Source organism: Rhinatrema bivittatum, chromosome 8 (assembly GCF_901001135.1).
Source record: "Rhinatrema bivittatum chromosome 8, aRhiBiv1.1, whole genome shotgun sequence".
NCBI lineage: Eukaryota > Metazoa > Chordata > Amphibia > Gymnophiona > Rhinatrematidae > Rhinatrema > Rhinatrema bivittatum.
Window position 1 is genome coordinate 133926870 of NC_042622.1, and position 27111 is coordinate 133953980.

The 27111-nt window shown below is 49.5% G+C and overlaps 1 protein-coding gene across 8 annotated transcripts in view; it reads left to right on the top strand.

Moving 5' to 3' along the window:
• The window catches only part of DPP7 (dipeptidyl peptidase 7), a 213262-nt gene that overhangs the window by 49318 nt on the left and 136833 nt on the right, over positions 1 to 27111 (top strand). For all 8 annotated transcript variants that reach the window (XR_003858160.1, XR_003858161.1, XM_029612202.1 and 5 more), the window contains one exon: positions 7877 to 8012. Coding sequence is in view for 6 of the 8 variants with exons in the window: in XM_029612202.1 (XP_029468062.1) it covers positions 7877 to 8012 (136 nt within the window). In the remaining 2 variants the exon portion in view is untranslated. The remainder of the gene's footprint in view (positions 1 to 7876; positions 8013 to 27111) is intronic.

The window sequence follows — 27111 nt, forward strand, 5'->3', positions numbered from 1 at the left end:
GGATATATGTCATCTGGCCTATGGCCTTGTCAACTTTTAATTTTCCTAGCTCTTCCCATACATTCTTTTCTGTAAATGTGGTTGCATCTACCCCGCTCTCATCCATGGTCTTGTTGACCAGCAATGGTCCTTCTCCAGGATCTTCTTTAGTGAACACTGAACTGAAGTATTTGTTTAATATTTTTGCTATTTCTTCATCTTTCACCACATAATGCTCCTTCTCACCTTTCAGTTTTACTATACTACCTCTGGCCTTCATTCTTTCTCTGATATATCTGAAAAATGTTTTGTCACCTCATTTGACCTCTTTGGCAAACCTTTCTTCTGCATGACCTTTTGGTTTCCTGATTTCTTTTTTTGTCTCCCTTAGCTTCATCAGGTATTCTTCCCTGTGTTCCTCTTTTTGTACTTCCTGAATGCTGTTCTTTTTGTCTTTATTTTTTCAGCCACTTTTTTTGAGAACCAGATCGGTTTATTTTTCCTCTTACTTTTGTTTACTTTTCTAACATAAAAATGTGTTGCCTTTGTAATAGCTCCTTTTAACTTGGCCCACTGCTGTTCTACGTCACCTATTTTCTCCCAGTTTTCTAGGTCTTCCTCCAAGAACATCCCCATTTTGAGAAAGTCTGTATTTTTGAAATTTAGAACTTGGTAGTGAATCTAAAGGAGAGAGTGCCCATCTAGTATTACAAAGAGGAGAAAGGAGACCAGAGTGGATCATAGAACTGGAGAACAGGTACAGTGGGTGACCTTTAGTGCAAAGAAGCCCTTAGATCCATTGCCCAAGGAGTTCCTAACAGAATGTGTCATTCAATGTACCATTTATGAATCAAGGGATTCTACTCATAAGAAATGTGTTTTATGTCAGATTATTTCCATTGAAGAAGTTGAACTTCAAGTAAAACCATATTTGTTGGAACAGCTAAAGCTGGAGTGGAGTATACTTTTTTGGAAATGGGTGCGACTGTCTGTCCTAACCCTAAGGGTCCTGAAGCTCTGCTTTTTCCCTGTTTGGGACTGTAGTGAATTGTGCCTGTCCTCAGCAGCCTCAAGAATGACACCCTCTTGGTGATGAATACACAAGGGCGGGCTACATCTTTAAATATATAAAAACAATTATCACAAACATCATGTCGCAATGGTATCACTCCTTTCAGCTCCCAGCATTTTAGCAGGCCTCATTTCCTAACTGCCTGCATTCAATTTTTCCCTATTAACATTATAGATATTTTGTTTATGTACCTCCAAGAATCTAGATTCAGCTTGCAGATTCCTCATGCGATCTTGTAAGACCCATGCATACATTTTTACAACCCTGTATCACAAAACATATTCCTGTATATTTTGTGTTTTATAGCAATGTATTTTTTAATGCATTATATTATTATTATGCACTTTTTGTATTATATTGTATACCTATTTTATTTATTGCATTTTTACTGTAAACCACTTTGGTATGAATTTTGTTTACAAAAAATTATGCATAAATGTAACATAGTTTGCAGAGAATAATTTCTTTAAACAGGAATTCCCAAGCTTTTTGCAATTTCTTAGCTGCCTATACAAGAAATACTTTCAGAATAAATTGCTGAAAATATATCGTAAATGTATTTCTCACAGGACAAGTAGGATGGTAGTCGTCACATATGGGTGACATCACAGGACGGAGCCCTGTACGGAAAACTTTTCTGTCAAAGTTTCTATAAAGCTTTGACTGACACTGGCACACTGAGTGCACTGAGCATGCTCAGCCTGCAATTATCCCTGTGACCACAGGTGTCTCCCTCAGTCTTCTTTTTTCCGCTCTGCAGTAAGCATAGTGGTTAGGAGCTCTGTGAAAAATTCTAATACTTTTTCCTCACGGAAACACTTAAACTTTTACTTCACAAACACTTTTTCCCTGCACGGGTCTCCCTTCGCGTACATTTATTCGACGCTTGGTGAGTACTATGCCCTGTTTTTCGGTCGGTTCCTGTCACCTCCCTGGCCTGCCAACTGACTGCGGCCTTCCCTCTCCCTATGTTTTCATAGTTAGCCACATAGCCTACGAGTGTCCCTCGGTGACACTCTGCCTGGTTATTAGCGCTAGTGGGACAGGGACTTCCACGGTTTCCGTTGCCGCCAGGGCCTCTGTCGAATCCAGGTCCTTCGATTCCTCAGTAGCCTCGCACAGTCTGCCCCCATCGCTACTGTCGGTACCCCCTTCCAGACCATACTGCATTCTTCGATGCCATCGGTACCCCTCCCCCGGGGTACATTGATGCCATCATTCCCTGCATTGATTCTATCAGTGCCATCCATGTTTTCATCCATGGCACTGATTTTTCCCTGGGTTTCATTGATGCCATCATTGCTCAGATGGATGCCATCGATGCACACCCTTGAGTCGTCGGTGCCATCGATACACGGGTTGATGCCATTGTCGCCCAGGGCACTTCCATCGATGCCAGGGTCATTTCCATCGATGCCATTGTTTATTTTATCAATGTCATCGATGCCCAGGTTGATTCCATCGATGCCCAGGTTGATTCCATCGGTGGCATCGATGCCTAGGTCGATGCCTGGGTCGATTCCATCGGTGGTATCGATTCCCGGGTCGATACCATCGATGGCATCGATGCCAATGTTGATTCCATCGGTGGCATCGATGCCAATGTCGATTCCATCGGTGCCCATGTCGGTGCTGTTGATACCCATGCTGGTACCATCAATGCCATCGACGCCATTGGTGCCCAAGTCAATCCCATCAATGCCGTCGATGCCCGTGGCCATGCCGTCAATGCCTGTGGCCATGCCACCGATGCCGTCGGCACCTGCCGCCATACATCGATGCTGTCAATGCCCACATCATTTCCATTGATGTCTTCGATATTCCTATCGATGCGGTGCTGGCATCATTTTTTCCGATGCCAATGATGTTTTTCAGTTTCTCGTTGCCACATCGTTTCCATAGATACCTATGCCGATGCCATCAGTGCTTTCGTCACTGTTTTCCTTGCTCTGCCCGGGTCATCGACGTTTTTCATATATATATTTTTGACGATGCCCTCGAGGCCGCTTCGGCCATCATCGACACCGTCAATACCGACATAGCACCTCGACGTAATGCCCTCGCCTAAACACAGTGCTCCATGCTTTGGGTTCTTCTTAAAGCCCTGTATTAGCCTACGACACTACATAGTGCCAGGAGCAGTGCAGACGTGGATGCCCTCGCCATCCAAGACAGCGAGGGCATCCACCTCGGCGCTGGGGAAAGACCGGGCCGAGCACCATGGCACTCATTGTCACCGGTACGGTGACTGTCCGCCACCTATGCCATCCAGCACCTCGGTGCTATCCTTCTCGGTGCTGGAGAATGCCCGGGCCGAGCAACATCACCACTGCCATCGCCACTGTTCTGCACAGTGCTGGCAGTCCTTGGTGCTCCAGAAACATCAGAACGAGTTCTGAAGAATTCTGGACTGGCGTCACGACACATTGAGCCGCTGCAATGAGGGCCGGGTTCACGAGTCATAATGGTTCCCCTGTACCTGAGACGTGTCCCACTGACATCGGTGAAGGATTGTGGCCCTCCACAAATTACTGTGGTAGCGCCAGCCATGCTCAGCCTGTCTCCTCTATACCTGCGCTACCATACCAGGTTTCAGAGTTGAGACGGACGTTACGTCCGACAGGCTACCCCTCGATGACTCCTGAAATCCACTGAGCCATCAATCTTCACCGGCTCGTCCTTCGGCGATCCGATGGTAAGTACTCTAATCCCACTTCAGTGGCATTCCCATTGAGATCTGTTCTCTAATTCGAGCCACATGGTTCGAAAGGTTCTAGGGCGTCTGTCTTCCAAGAACCATATTAGTGTCACATATAGCTATTGCCAGCTATGTCAGACACCATACCAAGAGAACCTCTCTACCATTTATTTGGGATTGCATCAGGACATCCTCCCGTTGTCAGCAACGGGACCCTGTACTGATTAATACTCTGGCTTCTGGTTCCTAATTCAGGACCGAAGTTCCAGATGGATTCGCTGATCTGCTAAACACGAGATCCAGCAAATACTGCCTCAAGTGCAAGTCCACTTCGAAACCTGGCGACAGGTCTCGACGTTTTCTTGTACAGCACACAGAAATGCGGGTAAGACTTTACCGCTCATGCTCCCTTGGGAGGTTACATGATATCCAGGTTACATCAGCCCTGCCAGTTGGACACCTCCGGGTCTCTCAACTTGCTGGATGTCAGAGCGGCCACCTCACTCTGTACCAAGATTCACGGTACACTCCCCCGGATGCTACAAAATGCAGGAGGGAGAGGGGGGTTGGGGAGTTTTAATTTCACTATTCTTTCTTTCAACAGAAAGTAGTTACTCTCCGCCCATCCTGGACCTCAGAAATACCAACTTTCTTCAGAAGGCACAGGTAAAATGGTATCTCTCGTCACCATGCTTCCATGTCGCAGTAAGTAGATTGCCTCTAATCTTTCTATGTGCTTCATGGTGAGTCAACAATATTACAATCCCAAGCTCTGCCGGTTGCACCAGCTTCGGCAACTGGGGTATTTCATTAAATCACTATCGGTGACTGCTGTTTCTCTACGGAGTACAACATCATTCACGCTTTTCCTTGCATGGACAGCTGCATAACCACAGTCAATCCAAGCAAGGAGCTCTAACTTCTTCATGACTCACTATAAATCTAATAACTGGGATTGTTGTCACTGCCATAAATCCCTTATAGAACACTTCTGGACACAAGTGGACACAAGTGTGTCCAGAAGTGTTCTATAAGGGATTTATGGCACAACGACCTTCCTGTCCAGCAACCGCGCAGACATTCTAACAAATTCCTATATGTCCGTGCGTGCATATTCCATAACTTCAGCTCCTCAATTCTTTCATTGTTGGGCCATGGGGTTTTTTCACTATGCACTTTCCTCATAGATCCAAAATTGCTATGGGTTAGGTTCAGTGAAATTTCATTATGAGTGGGTCTAAGCTGTTCAACCGCTTTCGTCCCTCATCCATATTACAGATCTAGAACCAAAACCTAGTCTGCTCCTGCTAATGCTCGCATTTACTCAGGGTTGTAAAGTTTGACCTACCATCTTCTCAACCCAATATGCGTCTATTCCGCTCCAGGCACAGTTTCACATGAACTTCCTGGAGCTTGTAGCCATGAGTTATGCCCTTATGCCTTTCAGTACTGCCTCTGCAACAAATCTTTGTGCATACAGACAGACAGCATAGGGACAATGTGCTTTTCCAACACACAAGCACCCCTAACCTCTTAGCTGCTCTGCTAGGAAGCTCTGCAGCTCTACCCTTGGCCCTTGCTCGCTCCATGCATCCTCGGGTCACTTATCTGACAGACTTACTGAACGCACTAACAGACTTTCTCCATATAGGTTTCCATCCTCTTGAATGGTCTCGGACTACATGTGTAGCGAGAGAAATCTCTAGCGCCGAGGTCAACCTAACTTGCCCTCTGCGGCCGATTCGAATCATATGGTGCACGGATTCTCCTTCCTACACATGTTTCCAATGCGTTCCCATAGGCGCCTTTGTTCCATCAAGACCCTCTTATATGTGTCTCTTCCGCTGCCTCTCATAGCCAGCACTCTTCTAATGCTGAAACGGGATGGGTTCATTGTTCCTCAGACCCACGTCTTGGCCGAGACCAGTATTCTTCCCATACTTTTCGGTCTATCACACCAGTAACCAATTCGCCTTCTCACAAGTCAGTCTCATATCATAGACTCACTGATGTTCTCAGGTACTGGTAGCGTCACAAAAACCCTTCCACACCCAAATCCTACCATTCAAAATGGCATGATTTACCACATGACGCTTACAAAAGGGTTTTACCCTTTTTCTTTTTTCTACACCACTCTTTTTTCTTACTCCCTCGGATTCTGCTCCCCAGACATCCTTCACTTGGGTACACCTCGGTTCCAATTGGCATACCACTTGGGAGTGGGGATACCCGTTTAATGGTCAACCCCTTCTGAGTTAGCTTACCATGGATTATGATCAAGCCACCTCTGTTTTCACTAGTCATGGAATGGGACATGTAATTCGTGTTTACAAGACTCATACGTTCTCCGTTCGAGCCTTTCCATTCCTCTCACTTAACAGTCTGCCATGGGGAACTCTTTCCTTCATGGACATCACTTCTACCAACAGGGTCAGTGAGTTACACACCTTGTTACATACTCACCCGACCCTGTGTTCCTCCGAGACCGAGTGGTTTTACGTTTTTGACTTCATATCCTTCTTAAGGTAGACGCAACGTCTACCTTAAGAAGGATAAGGTGAGATGCAACATCTCACCTTACTCAGAATATACTCTGCCCACTTTCCCAAGACCTCTCTCTCACCAAAGCGAGAGGGTTTTTCCACTCCATAGGAATTCCACCTAACTCTTTCCTTCTGTGGCAAGAGCCAAACTGCGAGTTCCAGTGGGCAAACAGACCTATTCCTCCTAATTGACGGTCTGTATCTCTTTTTCCTACCAACAAGCAGGCATTTCACTACAACAGACTCTGTTCCGTCCATCCCAGCCTCCATAGCTTACCTTCGGCCGGTGCTGCTTGTACATATTTATCAGGCGCGACCTGGAGCTCTCGCCATACCTTCGCAGCCATTATTGCTTAGATACAACTAGCCGGCATGCTCCATGTTTGGCCAGTCCATCTATTCCTATTCTTTTCGGTTTAACTACCCAACATCCTTCCACCAACCCGTTAAGGGTTTCAGGATGCCCTCTGTTCCAAATTCCACCCCCATCATTGCACCTTTTGCGCGTCTTGGGTGCATTTGGTGCACTCTTGGGCATCCTCAGCTTGGTACTCATCCATATGTGAGGACTACCATCCTACTTGTCCTGTGAAAAAGCAAATGTTGCTTACCTGTAACAGGTGTTCTCACAGGACAGCAGGATGTTAGTCCTCACGAAACCCACCCCGCGGAGTTGGGTCTGTATATTTATATATTTTAGTTTCGCTTGCGCTTTTTGCTATAAGACGAGACTGAGGGAGACACCTGTGGTCACAGGGATAATTGCAGGCTGAGCATGCTCAGTGCACTCAGTGTGCCAATGTCAATCAAAGCTTTATAGAAACTTTGACAGAAAAGTTTTCCGTACAGGGCTCCATCCCGTGATGTCACCCATATGTGAGGACTAACATCCTGCTGTCCTGTAAGAACACCTGTTACAGGTAAGCAACATTTGCTATTTTCATGTTCTGCTATGAAATAACAACTTATCATATTTTAGATAATGCAGCTACAGGTTCCTTATGTTTCCCATCTAGTACCTTGAAAAATGAGAACAAGATAATATTGTATAATTATTTTCTGTGACTTGAACTGCTAGTACAGACTGCAGGTATTTCCTTTGAGCTCTGGCTAGTAGGCAGAGATTAAATCAAATCCCCAGCTGTGTGGAAATTTCCCCTGTGGCTTCATCAGATTCCAATTGATTCTTCCCAAACTATTCACTGTACACTTAGCCTTGCTTTTTCAACCATTCTATCTTAGATTATTAGGGCAAGGGTGTTGGTGGTATCAAGGCACAAAAATATTTGTCAGATAAATACATTTTTGGTTGCTTTTTTTGGCATGATAGTGCTTGTTACAGCTACTGCAGTCAAGGTAAAGAACAGGAATTTAATTATTCAATACCCATTTTCATTTTTACATTGGGAATTATCTTACCAGTAGTATGTTTTAAGTAAAAAAAAACCAAACATCAGTACCCAGTAGTCTTATTGTTTTAAATTGCTATACTTCTTCTAAATGAATGATACAAATGATGTTTTCTTTTGAAGCCTGTCTTGTAAGATCTAGTTTAAGAAATTAAACTTTTCTTTCTGTTCTCAGTTATGGAGGGCTTTTGAGTGCCTACATGAGACTAAAGTATCCAGACATTGTGAGTGGAGCTCTAGCTTCCAGTGCACCTTTGTATTCAGTTGCTGGTATTGGAGACAGTGGCCAGTTCTTTGCAGATGTCACTACAGTAAGTTAAAATCTGTTAAGGAGTTAACATTCCATTTGGGAAATATTTCCTTTAAAATTTGCATTATTCATTTGCTGTTCTGCTCTTCTGCTTATCATAATAATTCCAGATGAAGATTTGAGTACTATTTAAAACTTTGTTCATCTTTAAATCTCTCTGTAGTCTTGTTCCTCTGTACTCTATCCCTCTCTCTGTTCCAGATCACATAATCGTCTTTGTATCCTTCATACTAAGTGGGCTTCCTTTTGCTTTTGGGCTTTCTCTTTCCTAGTACCCTTCTACCTTCCTGATGTTCAAGGGGCTATTTCCTTGGTTATAATCTGTCAAACTCATTTTTCAGTCAGGTTTAGTCCAGTTTCCTATTCTTTCAGTTGTTTTGTTCTTGTATTTAATATTATTTACTCTGTACCATACAATGCATTTTTTGTGTGTATGGGAAAAGTGTAGTACATTTGTCTCATTTTGTTGCTATTTTTATTGGAAAGCATCCTATTTAGGGCACTATATAAAAAATTAAGTAATCTATATAAATAAAAATATTAAATAGTTTGGACAAAATCGCTAATCTCAGAAACCACTGAACCGATTGTGTTCAAATGTGGACACAACCTTCATTTCGCATACAGGAAGGTTCTTCTGTACTTACATTACAGATGTGCCACACCTGTGACAGGTAAAATAGGTTTAAAAATTGTTTCGAGAAAACAGCGACATCTGCTGGACGTAAGCGCCATCTGTTACACCTTACACTAACACACGCTACACTAATCATTTCGCCAGTCCAGGTCCACATTTCACTTCCATTTTAACACATTCGTGCACTTTTTTTGCCTGAAGATAACTATTTCCTTTACAGATAAAATACACCCACAACCTTCCTCACACCCCCCACACACATGCCAAATTGATTTACTTCCCACAGCCTCCCAACACACACAAAACCACCCTCCTCACACCTCCCACACACATGCCAAATTTATTTACTTCCCAGGCCCTCACAACACACACAAAACCTGACAGAAGTCCGGGAGGCTCCAGCGGGGGGCCAGGACCGGTCCGGGACACATCTCCTGCACTACGGCCGTCGGCTGCCAGCAATCAACATGGCGCCGACGGCCCTTTCCCTTACTATGCCACTCGGGGACACCAATGGTGGCAGTAGCCCATGTGACATAGTAAGGGCGAGGGCCCTCGGCGCCATTTTTAGGACTGGCAGCCGGCGGACCTTTGCCCTTACTATGTCAGAGGACCTACCACTGCCATTGCTCCACCCCACTGACATAGTAAGGGCAAAGGGCCGTCTGAATCCGTTTCAGTGCTCGCAGCTGATGGACCAACGCCAATACATCGCTCCCGGACCGCTCCTGAGCGCCCGCTCCACCGACTGACATTTTTATCAGGTCTCGGGGGGTCTGGAGGGTGGGGGTTGGTAATGAATTTATTGCGAACATCTTGGGGAGGGGTCACGAGGGGGGGCAGGTTTCATTCATTCAGCAACTCTGGGGGGGCAGGGGGATGGGCTACTGTTTTTCGCAGGGCTGGGGGGGAGGGGCAGGAGAGTGTGGGGTGGTTAGTTTAAGACAACTTTTCTCATAGGGTTGTTTTTTGGGGGAAGGGGGAGGTTCACACACAAATACATACACTAAACTTGCACGATCTCGGGAACGCACCAAAATAGCCCTCCCCAGACCACAAAACAAATTTGGAAGTTCAAATTTGGTTAGGCACTCCCCTATTTGGCTACATAATGCGCACAGACGCCCAGGGACAGACCACATGTAACACCAACAATTTTAATTTCCCAGGTCTTGGGAGGGGGCAGGAGGGTGGGGGGTTATTATTTGATTTAAAGGGTTGGGATTGGTGGGGGGGGGGGTTTGGGGTGGGGGGTTCCCACAGAAATAGAAAGACAAAGGTTTTCTGATCTGAAGGGTAGGCAGTAGGTGGGGGGAGGTGACAGTGAGGGGAGGGAGAATGAGGGGGGAGGTGAGTGTCAGGGGAGGGAGAATGAGGGGAAAGGTTAGTGTGAGGGGAGAGAGTTGGAGTGGGGACAGGGGAGGGAAGGGGGGGGGTGAGTGACCAAGGGGGAGGAGGATGAGTGACTGAGGTGAATGAGCAAGGGGAAGGGGGAGGGAGGATAAAGAACCTGACTCTGCCACTGCAATGCGTGGCCGGGTACCGCTAGTGATAAATAAATAAATACATTAAGAGGAGACTTTTCGAAAGGATGCAGCTGGATAAGTAAGTAGTTACCTGGCTGAATTTCTTTGGATGAAACTTGTCCTCTTTGCTGTGGCTAGAAGTATGCTTGGGCTTTCAAATAGCATAAAAACATCAGAAATGCCTTACTGGGTCAGACCAAAGATCTATCAAGCCTAGCATCCTGTCTTTAACAATGTCCAATCCAGGTCACAACTACCCAGCAGGATCCCAAAGAATAGATACATTCCCTGTACGTACCTGGATCAGTCCAGACCGTGGGTTATGTCCCCATTCCAGCAGATGGAGTCAGCCAAAGCTTTGAGGGGGCGTCACCATAAGTACTACTACCCCCTCTGCAGGAGTTCAGTATCTTCTGACTCCAGCAGATGCGAGTAGGGGAATCTGGGCTTGCTCCCGATTACCTGTAACCATTGTTCCCTTGATTGGGTTTTTCTTCTCTGTCTATTATATTTAGTTGTTTTGGATCAAGTTTGTTCTTTAAAAAAAAAAAAAAAAAAAAAGTTAATTGGTTTAATTGGAGAGGCGTGGCTTCCTTTTGGTGCTGTCTCTCTCTCTCCTTTCCCGGCGACTAGGCTGTTGTTGTTCACCGGGGTAAGTTGTATTGGTTTTTGCTGTATTTTTCTTTTGCAGCTTATTTGGACGCGGCGGCCGGTGGAACCGGCCTCCCACCGTTTTCTCCCTCTCCCGCGGCCATCTTGCCGGCTCCTCGTGGGCTGCAGCAGGGAGCAGGGAGCTCTTCTTCGGCGGGTTGTGAGGCCAGGAAGGCCCCTCCGCGGCCTCGTGGGCTGCAGCAGGGAGCAGGGAGCTCTTCTTCGGCGGGTTGTGAGGCCAGGAAGGCCCCCCCGTGGCGCCGTTTTTCAGCCGGCGGGCAGTGCAGGCCGATCGGGCCCCCCCGCACCGGCGTTTCTCCTCTCGGCCCCCCCGAGGCTTTCTGAATTTTTTTTTTTTGCCTGCCTGCTCCGTTTTCGCCAGCGCTCCCGATGCCGCGGCCGTTGCGTTGTTCGGCCTGCGGCGACCCGGGATCGCGCATTTCGCGCGAAGGGATCTGCGCTCGGTGCCTCCCCAGGGGGGAAGGCACGTCGCGGTCCCGGGACGATTTTTCCTTTTTGGCAGGTTTGCCCGGGCGGTGCGGGCCGGCCCCTCCCCCATTCTTGGCGGGAACGGCGGCCATATTGCATTCCCTGCGCCCTGAGGGGACTCAGGCAGCGCGGGAGGACAGGGATTCCCCCAAGGGTTCCCCCCCGAGCTTGTTGCCGGAACCGGATCTGGTGGACACGGGTTCCACGGGGTCCCCCCCACCGGGGCCCCCTCGGGTAGGCCGGGGCTTTCCCCGGAATTTATACCGCTGATGCACACTGCATATCTACAGGGCCTGGACGCCCCCGCGGGTCCGCCCCCCGCTAAGGTCCCGTGGCCCTCGTCTCCCCCTCAGGCCCCCCCCGTCCCGGCGGGAGTGGGGGCCCCCAGCCTCCCGCCCGCAGCCGGCTTCCCGTGGGAGTCGGAGGCGGGGGGCCGGGCCCAGCGTCCCCGGGGCCGGACCTGGTGGATTTGGCGCAAGGGGACTCCTCGGCAGAGTGGGACGACCCGCGCCCGCTGCGTCTCTTCCAGCGGGAAGAGCTGGAGGAGCTTATCCCGCAAATCATCCAGGAGTTAGACCTCGATCCACCGCCGGATCCACCAGCTCCCGTAGCGCCCGCTGTCGTCACTTCGACTAAGAAAGGTGACCCGGTGCTGGCAGCCCTTCGTCCGAGGGCTCGGGCGTTCCCCATCCACGAGTCGTTCCTGCAGCTCCTCACTAGGGAATGGGACGCTCCCGAGGCTTCCCTCAAGGTCAGTTGTGCTATGGGAAAACTGTATCCGCTGCCGGAGGATTATCTGGATCTCATCAAGGTACCGAAAGTGGACCCCGCGGTGTTGGCAGTCACGAAGAGGACAACCATACCTGTCACGGGTGGCGCAGCCTTACGGGATGCGGGCGCTGATGTGCAGCTCACTAGCGCAGAGGGCGAGCCTCCTCTGGGTGCAACAGCTTCTCACCTCTCAGGTTCTGCCGGCCGGAGAGGCCGCCCAGGCGGATCGGCTGGAAGCTGCGGTGGCGTATGGGGCTGATGCCTCCTACGACCTGTTTCGGGTCCTGGCTCGATCAATGGTCTCGGTAGCGGCGGATACGTCCTCCAAGTCGAGCCTGGGGTCCCTGCCTTTCAGGGGTAAGTTCCTGTTCGGGGTGGACTTGGACCAGCTCATCAAGTCCCTGGGGGAGAACGCGGTCCATCGTCTGCCGGAGGACAGGTACCGGCCCTCCAGGGCGTTCTCATCTTCACGAACCAGGGCCAGGGCGCAACGGCGCTACAGGAATTACAGGCCGGCGGCCCCCAGGTCCTCCGCCACCAGGTCACAGCCCTGGTCGCGCTCCTTTCGTGGGCGCAGGCCCGCGCGTCCCGCCTCCGGATCAGGGCAGCCCTCTCCTAAGTCCTCCCAATGATGTTCGGCTCGCCCACTCCATCGTCCCCAGGATTGGAGGGCGGCTGGCGTTCTTCTACGAGGAGTGGGCGCGGATCACTTCGGACCAGTGGGTCCTGGATACCATAGAACACGGCTACGCGTTGGGAATTTGTCCGCGCCCCGCAGGGAAGGTTCATCTTCTCCCCATGTGGCTCAGCCTCCAAGCGAAGGGCGGTGCAGTCGACACTGGACCGTCTTCGGGAGATAGGAGCCATTGTGCCCGTGCCCTCCGGAGAGGTGGGCTTGGGCCATTATTCCATCTACTTCGTGTTTCCAAAGAAGGACGGCTCCCACAGACCCATCCTGGACTTGACGGAAGTCAACAAATCCCTCCGGGTGGTCCGATTCCGGATAGAAACACTGCGCTCGGTGATTGCGGCAGTGCTTCGGGGGGAGTTCCTGGCCTCCTTGGACCTGACGGAGGCCTACCTTCATATCCCCATCCGTCGGGAGCATCATCGGCTTCTCCGGTTCAAGATTCTGGACCAACAGTTCCAGTTTGTAGCGCTCCCGTTCGGATTGGCGACGGCACCGCGCACCTTCACCAAGATCGTGGTGCTCGTGGCGGCCGCCCTTCGGAAGGAGGGTATTCTGGTTCATCCTTACCTGGACGATTGGCTCATTCGAGCGAAATCTTTCACACTTGGTCAGGCGGCGGTGTCCAGGGTAATACAGTTCCTGCAGTCCCTGGGATGGGTAGTGAACTTCTCCAAGAGTTCCCTCGTACCCTCACAGCGCTTGGATTTTTTGGGGGCGACTTTCGACACTCGTCTGAGCGCGGTCTTTCTACGACAGGACAAGGCGCTCGCCTTGCGGGAACACATACAGCGGTTCTCTGCGTTACCAGTTCCCACCTCATGGGACTACCTGCAGCTCCTGGGGGTGATGGGCTCCACCATCGACATGGTCCCGTGGACGTTCGCTCACCTCCGGCCCCTCCAAAGGGCGCTTCTATCCCGCTGGAAACCTCTCTCGCAGGACTACCAGGTGCTCCTTCCCCTTCCACAGGTGGCCAGGAACAGCTTCTGCTGGTGGATGGATCCGGAGAATCTGGCTCGCGGCGTGTCCCTCGATCTCCCACATTGGGTGGTGGTCACCACCGATGCCAGTCTCGTAGGCTGGGGGGCGGTCTGCGAACGCAGCTCTGCGCAGGGGACGTGGTCCACGGAGGAGACGAAGTGGTCCATCAATCGTCTGGAGACCAGGGCGGTCAGACTAGCTTTGCGCCACTTTCTACCACTCCTACGGAATCGGGAGGTTCGGGTCCTATCGGACAACGCGACCACGGTGGCCTACATCAACCGGCAGGGCAGCACTCGCAGTCCACAGGTCGCGCTCGAAGCAGCCATGCTGATGCAGTGGGCGGAACGACATCTGGTCCGTCTGGCGGCCTCGCGCATCGCGGGCGGGGACAACGTCCAGGCGGATTTCCTCAGTCGCCAGCGCCTGGACCCCGGGGAATGGTCCCTGTCCGACGAGGCGATGCAGCTGCTTGTTCGCCGGTGGGGAACTCCCCACATGGATCTAATGGCGTCCGCGCAAAACGCAAAGGCTCCCCGTTTCTTCAGTCGTCGAAGAGAGCGAGGAGCAGAGGGTGTGGATGCCCTGGTGCTCCCGTGGCCGGACCATCTTCTTCTCTATGCGTTTCCGCCATGGCCTCTGGTGGGAAGACTACTCCGCAGAATAGAAGCTCATCGGGGACTCGTGATCTTCGTCGCACCAGAATGGCCACGGAGACCCTGGTTTGCGGACCTTCTCCAACTGGTGATCGACGGCCCCATCCGCCTGGGACATCCCCCTCGCCTCCTGCATCAGGGCCCGGTATTTTTCGACCTGGCAGAACTCTTCTGTCTTGCGGCCTGGCTTTTGAGAGGCAACGTCTCCGCCGCCGAGGTTACCAGGAGGCGGTAGTGTCAACGCTCTTGCGTTCCAAGAAGACTTCGACGTCGGCGACCTATGGTCGGGTCTGGAAGGTTTTCGAACTGTGGTGCACCGACCAGAACACGAGACCCACAAAGGCTTCGGTTCCTCAGATCCTTCAGTTTCTACAAGCGGGGGTAGACAAGGGGCTCGCCTATAATTCACTGCGAGTTCAGGTGGCCGCCCTTGGGTCGCTCCTGCGCGACGGGGGCTCCCTGCTTCAGCACCCGGATATTATGCGTTTCCTCAAGGGTGTCAAGCACTTGCGACCTCCGGTCCGGGAACCTTGTCCCGCTTGGAGTCTTAACCTCGTGCTCCGCTCTATGTCGGAACCTCCGTTTGAACCATTGCGCAACGCGACGATTAAGGACCTCACTCTCAAGACAGTGTTTCTGGTGGCCATTTGCTCCGCTCGACGCATCTCGGAACTGCAGGCCCTGTCGTGTAGAGAACCCTATCTCCGCTTCTCTGACTCCGGAGTTTCGCTCCGCACTGTTCCCTCCTTCCTTCCGAAGGTGGTGTCTGCGTTCCATGTGAATCAGACGGTGGAACTGCCGTCTTTCTCGTCGTCTGAACCAAGGGCTCTCCGACTTCTGGATGTCAAGCGCACTCTGCGTATTTATCTGGAGGCTACGAATGAGTTCCGGACTTTCGACCATCTCTTCGTACTTTGGTCCGGTCCTCGGAAGGGTTCCCAGGCCTCAAAGACGACCGTGGCCCGATGGCTGAAAGCCAGCATTGCCGCTTCTTACATTGGGGCGGGGCGGACTCCCCCGCCCGGCATCATGGCGCATTCTACGCGTTCGCAGGCGGCTTCCTGGGCGGAGACTCGTTCGGTCTCCCCACAGGAAATCTGTCGTGCGGCCGCCTGGAAGTCGCTACATACGTTCTCGAGACACTATCGTCTACACCTCGCCTCTTCTGTCTCTGGGCATTTTGGCGAGCAGGTTCTCCAAGCAGGCCTCGCAGGACCCCACCCGGTTTAGGGAAGCTTGGGTACATCCCACGGTCTGGACTGATCCAGGTACGTACAGGGAAAAGAAAATTATTATTTACCTGCTAATTTTCGTTCCTGTAGTACCATGGATCAGTCCAGACGCCCACCACTTTTGGGTTGTAATCCTGCTCAGCTGTCTTCTATGGGGCGATAGTGATCATTCCTGTTTTTCACGATTTCTCAGTTCTCACTGTATTTCGCAGTCCCTTTTGGGGTTGGCACGCTGTATTCATGTCCTCCTACCCGTTGGTGGGAGGGTTACAGTTCATTCTTTGGTTGTGCGGCTGTTTGCTGCCGTTCACTTTAAACTTGATCCAATACGGGGGTTTGTTTGTTTACTCGGGCTTTGATATACTCGATACTGAACTCCTGCAGAGGGGGTAGTAGTACTTATGGTGACGCCCCCTCAAAGCTTTGGCTGACTCCATCTGCTGGAATGGGGACATAACCCACGGTCTGGACTGATCCATGGTACTACAGGAACGAAAATTAGCAGGTAAATAATAATTTTCTTATCCTTCTTGCTCATAACCAGGCTTTCCCAAGTCTACAAGACTAATAATGATTTATGGTGTTTTCTTCCAGGAACTTGTCTAAACCCTTTTTAAACTGAGATATGCTAACTACTTTCAGCATATCCTCTGGCAACAGATTCCATGGTTTAATTGTGCACTGAGTGAAAAAATACTTTATCCCAGGACAAGCAGGATGCTAGTTCTCACAAATGGATGACATCACTGACAGAGCCCTATTCCGGAAAACTTTCTGTCAAAGTTTCTAGAAACTTTTGACTGGCATCCTGAGCCTACTGAGCATGTCCAGCATGCCATGATCCCTCGAGCCACAGGGGTCTCCCTTCAGTCTTCTTTTTTCTGCGAAGCCGTTAGCCTTGCGGTTCTAGGAGTCCTGTGTGGTGAATTTTCACCATACAAAAAAGTTGATAAAAACTCAGAAAAACTTTCGACACCGTAGGGGTCTCCCTTTTTTACCATCACGGTAAGTCTTTCCATTTTTTCTGTCGGTTCTGCAACCGTTTAATTCTAGCCTGAAAGTCGTCGATGGCTGCCCGACTCTCAAAATGGCTACAGGTTTTAAAAAATGCCCGATTTGTTGCCGTACCATGTCCATTACGGACCCACACTTAGGGGCGGATTTTCAGAGCCCTGCTCGCCTAAATCCGCCAAAAACCGGGCGGATTTAGGCGAGCAGGGCCCTGCGCGCCGGTAAGCCTATTTTACATAGGCCTACCGGCGCGCGCAGAGCCCCGGGACTCGCGTAAGTCCCGGGGTTTTCGGAGGGGGTGTGTCGGGGGGGGGCGTGTCGGGGCGGGGCCGAACCGCGCAGGGTTTTCGGGGCGTGTCGGGAGCGTTCCGGGGGCGGGCCCGGGGGCATGGCCGCGCCCTCCGGACCCGCCCCCAGGTCGCGTCCCGGCGTGTAGGAGGCCCGCTGACGCGCGGGGATTTACGCCTCCCTCTGGGAGGCGTAAATCTCTCGACAAAGGTAAGGGGGGGGCTTAGACAGGGCCGGGTGGGTGGGTTAGGTAGGGGAAGGGAGGGGAAGGTGAGGGGAGGGCAAAAGGAAGTTCCCTCCGAGGCCGCTCCGATTTCGGAGCGGCCTCGGAAGGAACGGGGGTAGGCTGCGCGGCTCGGCGCGCGCCGGCTATACAAAATCGATAGCCTTGCGCGCGCCGATCCAGGTTTTTAGCAGATACGCGCGGAGCCGTATCTGCCGCAGAGGGCAAGTTAGGTTGACCTCGGCGCTAGAGATTTCTCTCGCTACACATGTAGTCCGAGACCATTCAAGAGGATGGAAACCTATATGGAGAAAGTCTGTTAGTGCGTTCAGTAAGTCTGTCAGATAAGTGACCCGAGGATGCATGGAGCGAGCAAGGGCCAAGGGTAGAGCTGCAGAGCTTCCTAGCAGAGCAGCTAAGAGGTTAGGGGTGCTTGTGTGTTGGAAAAGCACATTGTCCCTATGCTGTCTGTCTGTATGCACAAAGATTTGTTGCAGAGGCAGTACTGAAAGGCATAAGGGCATAACTCATGGCTACAAGCTCCAGGAAGTTCATGTGAAACTGTGCCTGGAGCGGAATAGACGCATATTGGGTTGAGAAGATGGTAGGTCAAACTTTACAACCCTGAGTAAATGCACCAAGATGACGCCGAAAGGCAGAAGACCAAGTTGATTCGAATCGGCCGCAGAGGGCAAGTTAGTTTGACCTCGGCGCTAGAGATTTCTCTCGCTACACATGTAGTCCGAGACCATTCAAGAGGATGGAAACCTATATGGAGAAAGTCTGTTAGTGCGTTCAGTAAGTCTGTCAGATAAGTGACCCGAGGATGCATGGAGCGAGCAAGGGCCAAGGGTAGAGCTGCAGAGCTTCCTAGCAGAGCAGCTAAGAGGTTAGGGGTGCTTGTGTGTTGGAAAAGCACATTGTCCCTATGCTGTCTGTCTGTATGCACAAAGATTTGTTGCAGAGGCAGTACTGAAAGGCATAAGGGCATAACTCATGGCTACAAGCTCCAGGAAGTTCATGTGAAACTGTGCCTGGAGCGGAATAGACGCATATTGGGTTGAGAAGATGGTAGGTCAAACTTTACAACCCTGAGTAAATGCACCAAGATGACGCCGAAAGGCAGAAGACTAAGGATGGAGAAAATGGAGCACCTATTCCATCTCCAGTTAATGCCTTCAACATCGACATCCACGCAGTTGTCTCCATCTGGAGTGATACGGAAGGTTGTCCTTAAAAAAACAAAGACCGGACGAAGCGGGGGATCGGCCGTCACCAATCCCTTCAAGGTCGTCCATAAAATTGACATCGGTCATCGAAACAGGTATCGAGCACAAGCAGAAGCATCGGCATCGGAGGCCTCATGATCCCGAGACCAATCCGATACCTGGTTTTCCATCGATGGATCCCGAATCAGCTTCTAAGAAACCTCGGAGAGACAATGATGCGCCGAGGCCTTCCACTCCATGGCGATCCCCACCGATATCGGTGCCGGGAACTGTACCTCCACAGGGCCCCTTTGGAGGTACTGGTATCGCCTTTGCTGCCTCCCCCCATAGCTGCTCTGATCTCACCAGCTATGTGAGCGGAACTGGATGGATACATCGATGTGCCTCCGATGCCAGCACCGACTCCGATGCCAGCACCGACTCCGCCATCAAGGCCAGCACCATCGCCGATACCTGTTCCACTATCATCACCGGCGCCCACACCAATGCCAGTACCGATGCCAGTACCGATTCCGTCGATGCCAATGCCGGACGTATCATTTTTTGCGCCGATTTTAGCAAAACTGGATACTCTTATTGACGTCATTCCGATGAAATCTCCAGAATTACCGATGCCAGCACAGAGGGAAGAGGACATAGCAAAGGAAGTACCGAAGCCAAAGCCACTCCCAGGCCCATCGGGAGTCCCACAACCATGTCCACCATTTTCTCCACTGTTCCCCTCGAAACCCAGAGAAAAACAGTTGATGCCAACGGTACCATTACCATCTACACCTCTTCGACCACATACACCTGATACCTGGGATGATCCTAATACTGATACCTCTTCAGAGGAAGTACTCTCAGGACCCTCTCCTCCAGAGGAAAGAAGAAAATCCCCTCCAGAGGACCTATCCTTCTCAAATTTCATTAAGGATATGGCTGACACCATCCCCTTCCAGCTGGAATCTGAGGAGGACACCAGACAAAAGACCCTGGAAGTGTTGCAGTTCGTGGGCCCACCTAAAGAAGTGTTAGCAATACCAGTTCACGAAGTACATGTTGATTTGAAACCCAGGTTATGGGAGCACCCATGCACCATACCACCAGTAAATAAAAGGACTGATGCCACATATCTAGTCCAACACATCCCAGGCTTCCAGAAGACTCAACTACCTCATCAATCAGTAGTAGTTGAGTCAGCACAAAAGAAATCCAAATGAATAAAGCCTCATTCTTCTACACCACCAGATAAAGACAATAGATTCTTGGACAACATAGGCAGAAAAATGTTTCAGGAACATAAGAACATAAGAACATGCCATACTGGGTCAGACCAAGGGTCCATCAAGCCCAGCATCCTGTTTCCAACAGTGGCCAATCCAGGCCATAAGAACCTGGCAAGTACCCAAAAACTAAGTCTATTCCATGTTACCGTTGCTAGTAATAGCAGTGGCTATTTTCTAAGTCAACTTAATTAATAGCAGGTAATGGACTACTCCCAAGAACTTATCCAATCCTTTTTTAAACACAGCTATACTAACTGCACTAACCACATCCTCTGGCAACAAATTCCAGAGTTTAATTGTGCGTTGAGTAAAAAAGAACTTTCTCCGATTAGTTTTAAATGTGCCACATGCTAACTTCATGGAGTGCCCCTTAGTCTTTCTATTATCCGAAAGAGTAAATAACCGATTCACATCTACCCGTTCTAGACCTCTCATGATTTTAAACACCTCTATCATATCCCCCCTCAGCCGTCTCTTCTCCAAGCTGAAAAATCCTAACCTCTTTAGTCTTTCCTCATAGGGGAGCTGTTCCATTCCCCTTATCATTTTGGTAGCCCTTCTCTGTACCTTCTTCATCGCAATTATATCTTTTTTGAAATGCGGCGACCAGAATTGTACACAGTATTCAAGGTGCGGTCTCAACATGGAGCGATACAAAGGCATTATGACATTTTCCGTTTTATTCACCATTCCTTTTCTAACAATTCCCAACATTCTGTTTGCTTTTTTGACTGCCGCAGCACACTGAACCAACGATTTCAATGTGTTATCCACTATGACACCTAGATCTCTTTCTCAGGTAGTAGCACCTAATATGGAACCTAACATTGTGTAACTATAGCATGGGTTGTTTTTCCCTATATGCATCACCTTGCACTTATTCACATTAAATTTAATCTGCCATTTTGATGCCCAATTTTCCAGTCTCACAAGGTCTTCCTGCAATTTATCACAATCTGCTTGTGATTTAACTACTCTGAACAATTTTGTATCATCTGCAAATCTGATTATCTCACTCGTCGTATTTCTTTCCAGATCATTTATAAATATATTGAAAAGTAAGGGTCCCAATATAGATCCCTGAGGCACTCCACTGCCCACTCACTTCCACTGAGAAAATTGTCCATTTAATCCTACTCTTTGTTTCCTGTCTTTTAGCCAGTTTGCAATCCAGTTTGCAATCCACAAAAGGACATTGCCATCTATCCCATGACTTTTTACTTTTCCTAGAAGCCTCTCATGAGAAACCTTGTCAAACGCCTTCTGAAAATCCAAGTATACTACATCTACTGGTTCACCTTTATCAACATGTTTATTAACTCCTTCAAAAAAGTGAAGCAGATTTGTGAAGCAAGACTTGCCTTGGGTAAAGCCATGCTGACTTTGTTCCATTAAACCATGTCTTTCTATATGTTCTGTGATTTTGATGTTTAGAACACTTTCCACTATTTTTCCTGGCACTGAAGTCAGGCTAACCGGTCTGTAGTTTCCCGGATTGCCCCTGGAGCCCTTTTTAAATATATGGGTTACATTAGCTATCCTCCAGTCTTCAGGTACAATGGATGATTTTAATGATAGGTTACATACTCACCTACACAAAATTCCTACATAATCGAGTGGTACTCCGTACACATCCAAAATTTCTTCCCAAGGTAGTTACGGAATTCCACTTGAATCAATCCATCATCTTGCCTACTTTCTTCCCAAAACCACACTTTCACCAAGGAGAGAGGGCTTTACACACCTTAGACTGTAAACGTGTGCTTGCATATTACTTAGATCGCACTATGGCCCATAGGAAATCCACCCAGCTCTTTGTTTCTTTTGATCCAAACAAACCGGGTAAAGCGGTAGGCAAGCAAACTCTATCTAATTGGCTTGCAGATTGTATACAGTTTTGTTATGAAAAAGCAGGCCTTCCTCTCCAGGGGCGAGTAAAGGCTCGCTCAGTAAGAGCAATGTCAACCTCAGTAGCACACTATCATTCAGTGCCAATAGCTGACATATATAAAGCCGCAACATGGAGTTCTCTTCACACCTTTGCGGCTCACTACTTGTCTCGAGAAGGAAGGACGACAAGATTCAGCCTATGGACAATCTGTCTTAAAGAACTTGTTTCCAGTATGATCCCAACTCCTTCCACATCCAACCTTTCATGATTTCAGGCTGCCTCATTTTTCCCAACAGTACACCAGTTGTTGTGCCTGTTGCACAAGTTGTACACTGTTAGTCCAATACAAAGATGACTCAGCCTGTAGCTTGCTAATCACCCATATGTGAGGACTAGCATCCTGCTTGTCCTGGGATAAAGCAAAATTCCTTACCTTGTAATAGGTGTTATCCCAGGACAGCAGGATGTAGTTCTCATGAAACCCACCTGCCACCCCGCGGAGTTGGGTCCGACATGTTTTATTATTTTATTTTTGGGTAACGCTCATTGCTACAAATGAGACTGAAGGGAGACCCCTGTGGCTTGAGGGATCATGGCTTGCTGGGCATGCTCAGTAGGCTCAGGATGCCAGTCAAAAGTTTCTAGAAACTTTGACAGAAAGTTTTCCAGAATAGGGCTCCGTCAGTGACGTCACCCATATGTGAGGACTACATCCTGCTGCCCTGGGATAACACCTATTACAAGGTAAGCAATTTTGCTTTCTCTTATTTTTTTACATATGCTACACATTCACTTTATGGAATGTCCTCTAGTCTTAGTATTATTGTATAGGGTAAATAACCATTCCCTGTTTACCCATTGCACCTCACTCATGGTTTTATAGATTTCTGTCATATCTCCTCCCAACTGTCTCTTCTCCAGGATGAAGATCCTAACCTGTTTAGCTTGTCCTCATTGGGGAGTTTTTCCATCCCCTTTATCATTTCTGTACCTTTTCTAGTTTCAATATATCTTTATTTGAGATGGGGTGACCAGAACTGCACATTCTATTTAAGATGCTGTTTGCCCATGGATCAATGCAGAGAAATTATGATATCTTCCTGTTGCGGACATGGACCCTTGGGCTGAGGTGGAGTTGGCGCAAACTGCAGGGAGGAACCTTGCAGGTCCCCACTGTCAGCTGACGAAGCTGGCTGTGGCAGAGGCCCAACTGGAACTTCACCTATATCAGCCCTCATTCCCCTTAGGTTGAGCCCTCAGGTTCCGGGGCCGGCAGAACTCAGGAGTGGGACTCTGTTGCTGAGGTGGAGATCCATGGAAGCAGTTGTGTTACATGCCAGGGTCCAGAGCAGACTGAGTACAGGCATGATAAGAGTTGAGCAGTGGTCAGGGCACAAGCAGGCAGGTGAAGACACTGAAGAACTGAAGTCTTGGCCACAGGACAAAGATGAAGAACTGAAATCTGACCACAGGGTGAAGACAAAAAATGGCAGGATGAAGACCAGAGACTGCCAGGACAAGGATCACGAGCGCCTAGGAGCAGCATCAGGGAGTCAACGGCATCCTCCAGTCATATCCGGTCAGCAGTGGCATCCTGCTGTGTAAGGAAGTGGTAGTTTGTGTGGCCTGGATCTGTTGACAGCATCCTGCCATATCAGCCTGGGCCTGAAGGTCAAAGGAGTCGGCCATGGGGGCAGCCTACAAACTGTCGATCGCAACAGTAACCCCCTCTTAAGCTCCCCTTCAGAGGCCTTGAGTTTGAAAGGGTACCAACGAGGAAGGTTGTGTTTCTTTAGCTTGCGTTGGTGTGCCGACTGCTTTCAGAGATCCGCAGGTTTCTTGAGTCGAATGGAAGCTTCCACAACCAAACAATTGGCTTTCTCCCATAGTTCATGCAATTCCTGGGATTGAAGTTGAGCTGTAAATGAGGGAATGATCTCCTCTAAACTACTTGGCTGGCATGTGGCCTTTACCATGAGGGCAGAAATATCTACCTTCCCTCTAGGTTCAGGGCTGGTGAAAGTTTCCCTTGCCTGTTGAAGCTGGGTATGCAGGATTCGTATCTCTTCATCTTTGTCTTTGATAAGCACCTTACATTTCCATTTGACAAGATGGTCTTCCTTTTTCCTGGCTTTCTCATGCGTACTTCTCTTGTTCTGTTCCCTTAGCTGTTCATAGACCACTTTGAAAGTGTTTTTCTGGAAATTCTGTGGAGCAGTTTGAGATCCTCTGGATTGTTTTCCAGATATGAAAGGTCTTAGAAGGATAGAGGCCACAATCATTGGGTGGGACAACCCCTGGGAGTCCTTACAGGATTCAGTACACTTAGTTTTTCACTGAATAAGTTCTTACATAGACCAGTCAAACTGTGGCTGATGGTGCTGAAACCATGACATGCCCAGTATAACTGGGCTCACAGTTCTGGGTAGGAAGTGTAAAGTGATAATCTCTATGTTTGAGGGTCCAATAAGTAATTTAAGTGATACCATGGACCGAGTTACCCATCCTGCCAGGGGGGTCTCCATAGATTGATGAGAGTGCCAAGGGTGGAATCATGGGAACGGTAGGAATTTGGTATTGCTCGACAACTTCTTTTTGTATGAAGTTCCCCCCGAGCCGGAGTCCACCAAAGCCTGGGTGGAGCAACCTGTGGAAGATTGTTCCAAGATGACAGGCAGGAGAAGCTGGAGTGTTGAGGCAGTAAGTCCTAGGATTATGCTCCCAATGGGCTCTGTCTGATGCAGCCTCCTCCTCCTCTCAGGACAGTGGGACAAGATGTGGCCTCAAGCCACGCAGTATAGGCATAGGCAGAGGCCGAGTTGTTTGCGTCGGTCCTTTTCTCGGGAACCAGGTGAGACCAGCCCAGTTGTATGGGCTTTTCTGGTGGAAGAATCACTGGCGTGATGGTATCAGGCACAGGTGAGCATTGGGAGGGTGATGCCCATATGAGAATCCTTGAGTCAAGCGATCTTCTTGAGCTCTCTCCCGGAGGCGCCTATCTTCCCTGTAAGGTCAATGAGCGTCTCTAGAGAGGTGGGAAGCTCCCAAGCAGCAAGCTCATCTGTGATCTGAGGTGATATGCCTTCCAAAAAAATAGTAAGCAGGCTGTCTCTCTGCCAGTTAAGCTCTGAAACCAGGGTCCTAATGGCATAGTCTGCCAGGGTTCTAGAACCCGACTGTAGGTGGAGCAAGTCAGATTCCAGGATGGTCGTATGGCCAGACTCTTCAAAGACTGCCTTGAATTGTTCAGTAAACTATTGTAGGTTATTCAGAGGTGGGTCTGCACACTCCCACAGGGGGGAGGCCTAGGCTAGGGCTGTTTCTTCCAATAGGGAAAGGATGTAGGTTGTTTAGTTAAATCGTCAGGGAACAATGGGGCTTGTAATGAAAAGTGCATGTGTCACTGATTCAAAACCTCCTGGCATTTCTAGGGATCTCTGGTATACCGGGGTGGAGCCTGCAGCTGAGGTATGGGCTGGTCGGTTACTGGGGCCAGTACTGGTACTGTTACACTCGAGAGGGTGTAGCAAGTATGGACAAGGAGTCCAAATGTGCAGCAAGATGATTCATGTCATTGACCAAGAGTTCCAAAGCCGTCTGAAGTGCCTATAATTTCTGGGCTAAACCAGGAATGGCCTTAGCGCAGACAAGCCTGTCGAGTCCATAGCCTCGGCAATCTGTTGCGGGCAGGGACCCTTGAGTCGAGGTGGGGTTGATGCAACCTGCAGGAAGGAGCCCTGCAGGTCCCCACCGTTGGCTAGTGGAGCTGGCTGTGGCAGAGACCCCACTGGAGCTTCACCTGTACTAGCCCTCATTTTCCTTAGGTTGAGCCCTCAGGTGCCGGGGCCGGCAGAACTCAGGAGTGGGCCTCTGTTGCTGAGGTGATCCATGGAAGCAGTTGTCTCACAGGTCAGGGTCCAGAGCAGACTGAGTACAGGTGTGATCAGAGGCGAACAGTGGTCAGGGCAGGCAGAGTTCAGGCGAGGTCAAGAGTCAAGCAGTGGTCAAAGGCAGGTGGAGTTCAATCATAGTGAAGAGACAAGCTGAAGTCAGAATCAGAGATCTGTCCTAGGGAATATGGGTTGTACAGGCACGAAGGGAGGTGAGGAACAGCACAGGCGGGTAGGTAAAAACCCTGAAGAACTGGAGACTTGGCCACAGGACAAAGATGAAGAACTGAAGACAGACTACAGGACAAAGATGAAGAACAGAGGGCAAAGACCAGAAACAGCTAGAAGGACCAGGAATGCAGGAACGAAGACCAAGAACACACTGAGGCAATTCGCTATACCAGAGGTAGTCGACCTATTGCAGGGGTGTAGACTGCAGGGAGAAAGTCCCTTTTATGGGCTGCTGGCAGTGATGTCATCCAAAGGCGCTGCAGGGGACTTCCTGCCACAGGCCTTTTTAGTTGAAGGGAAGCACACACGTGCCTAGGAGCAGCATCAGGGAATCAGTGGTGTTCTCCAGCCACATCGGGTCATTGTCGGTGTCCTGCCACATAAGAAAGTGATGGCTGGTGCAGCCTTGGTCTGTTGGCGACGTCCTGTCGCTTCAGCTTAGGCCCGGAGGTAAGAGGAACAGTCTGAGGGAGCAGCCCATGGACTACCAATTGCAAGACTTCCACTTTCTTTTCCATTCCTTTCCTAATAATACCTAACATTTTATTTGCTTCTTTGACTGCCACTGCACACTGAACCAAGAATTTCAAAGTATTGTCCACAGTGATTCCAAGATCCCTTTGTGGGTAGTGACCCCAGCATCATGTACCTATAGTTAATTATTCTTCACTATATGCATCACTTTGTATTTGTCCACATTAAATTTCCCAGTCACACAAGGTTCTCTTGCAATTCCTCACAGTTTGCTCATGATTTAACTACTTTGAATAATTTGTGTCGTCTACAGATTAAATTACCTCACTTATTACTCTTTTTTTACAGATCATAGTAACATAGTAACACAGTAGATGACAGCAGATAAAGACCCAAATGGTCCATTCAGTGTACCCAGCAAGTTGCTTTGTATATAGTAACTGCCACATCATGCAGATTACACCCATGCCTTCTATTAAGGATAGTAACTGCTGCTCTGAGCAGGTTGTCCCCATGCAAAAATGTTACACCTAAAGCTAACATAGGTTATCCCATTTTTTCACTGTCATCCGCTAGCCTCTAAAGCATGGCTTCCCAAATGTTTAGTCAATATGGCACCCCATTTTAGCAATTGAAAATTCACATGACCCCAAGGACAAAAAAAACCCAAATTAGCAGAGGTGAGCCCCCCCCCCCCAACAATTATTCCACTCTCTCTCTTGTTATAAAATCGGGGGTCAGCGCGCACAAAGGGGTGCACACTAGTACAGCTTGTGCGCGCCGACGCCCGCGGCCTTCCCCCTAAACTAACCTTCCCACCCCTATCCTAAACCCCTCAAAATTATATTTTACCTTCTGTGCCTGCCTCCAGGCAGGCGCAGGTTGCGCGCGCCAGCAGCCTGCCTCTGGCTCTGTCCCTGCCCTGCCCCTGGACCACCCCTTTTGTAAAGCCCCGAGACTT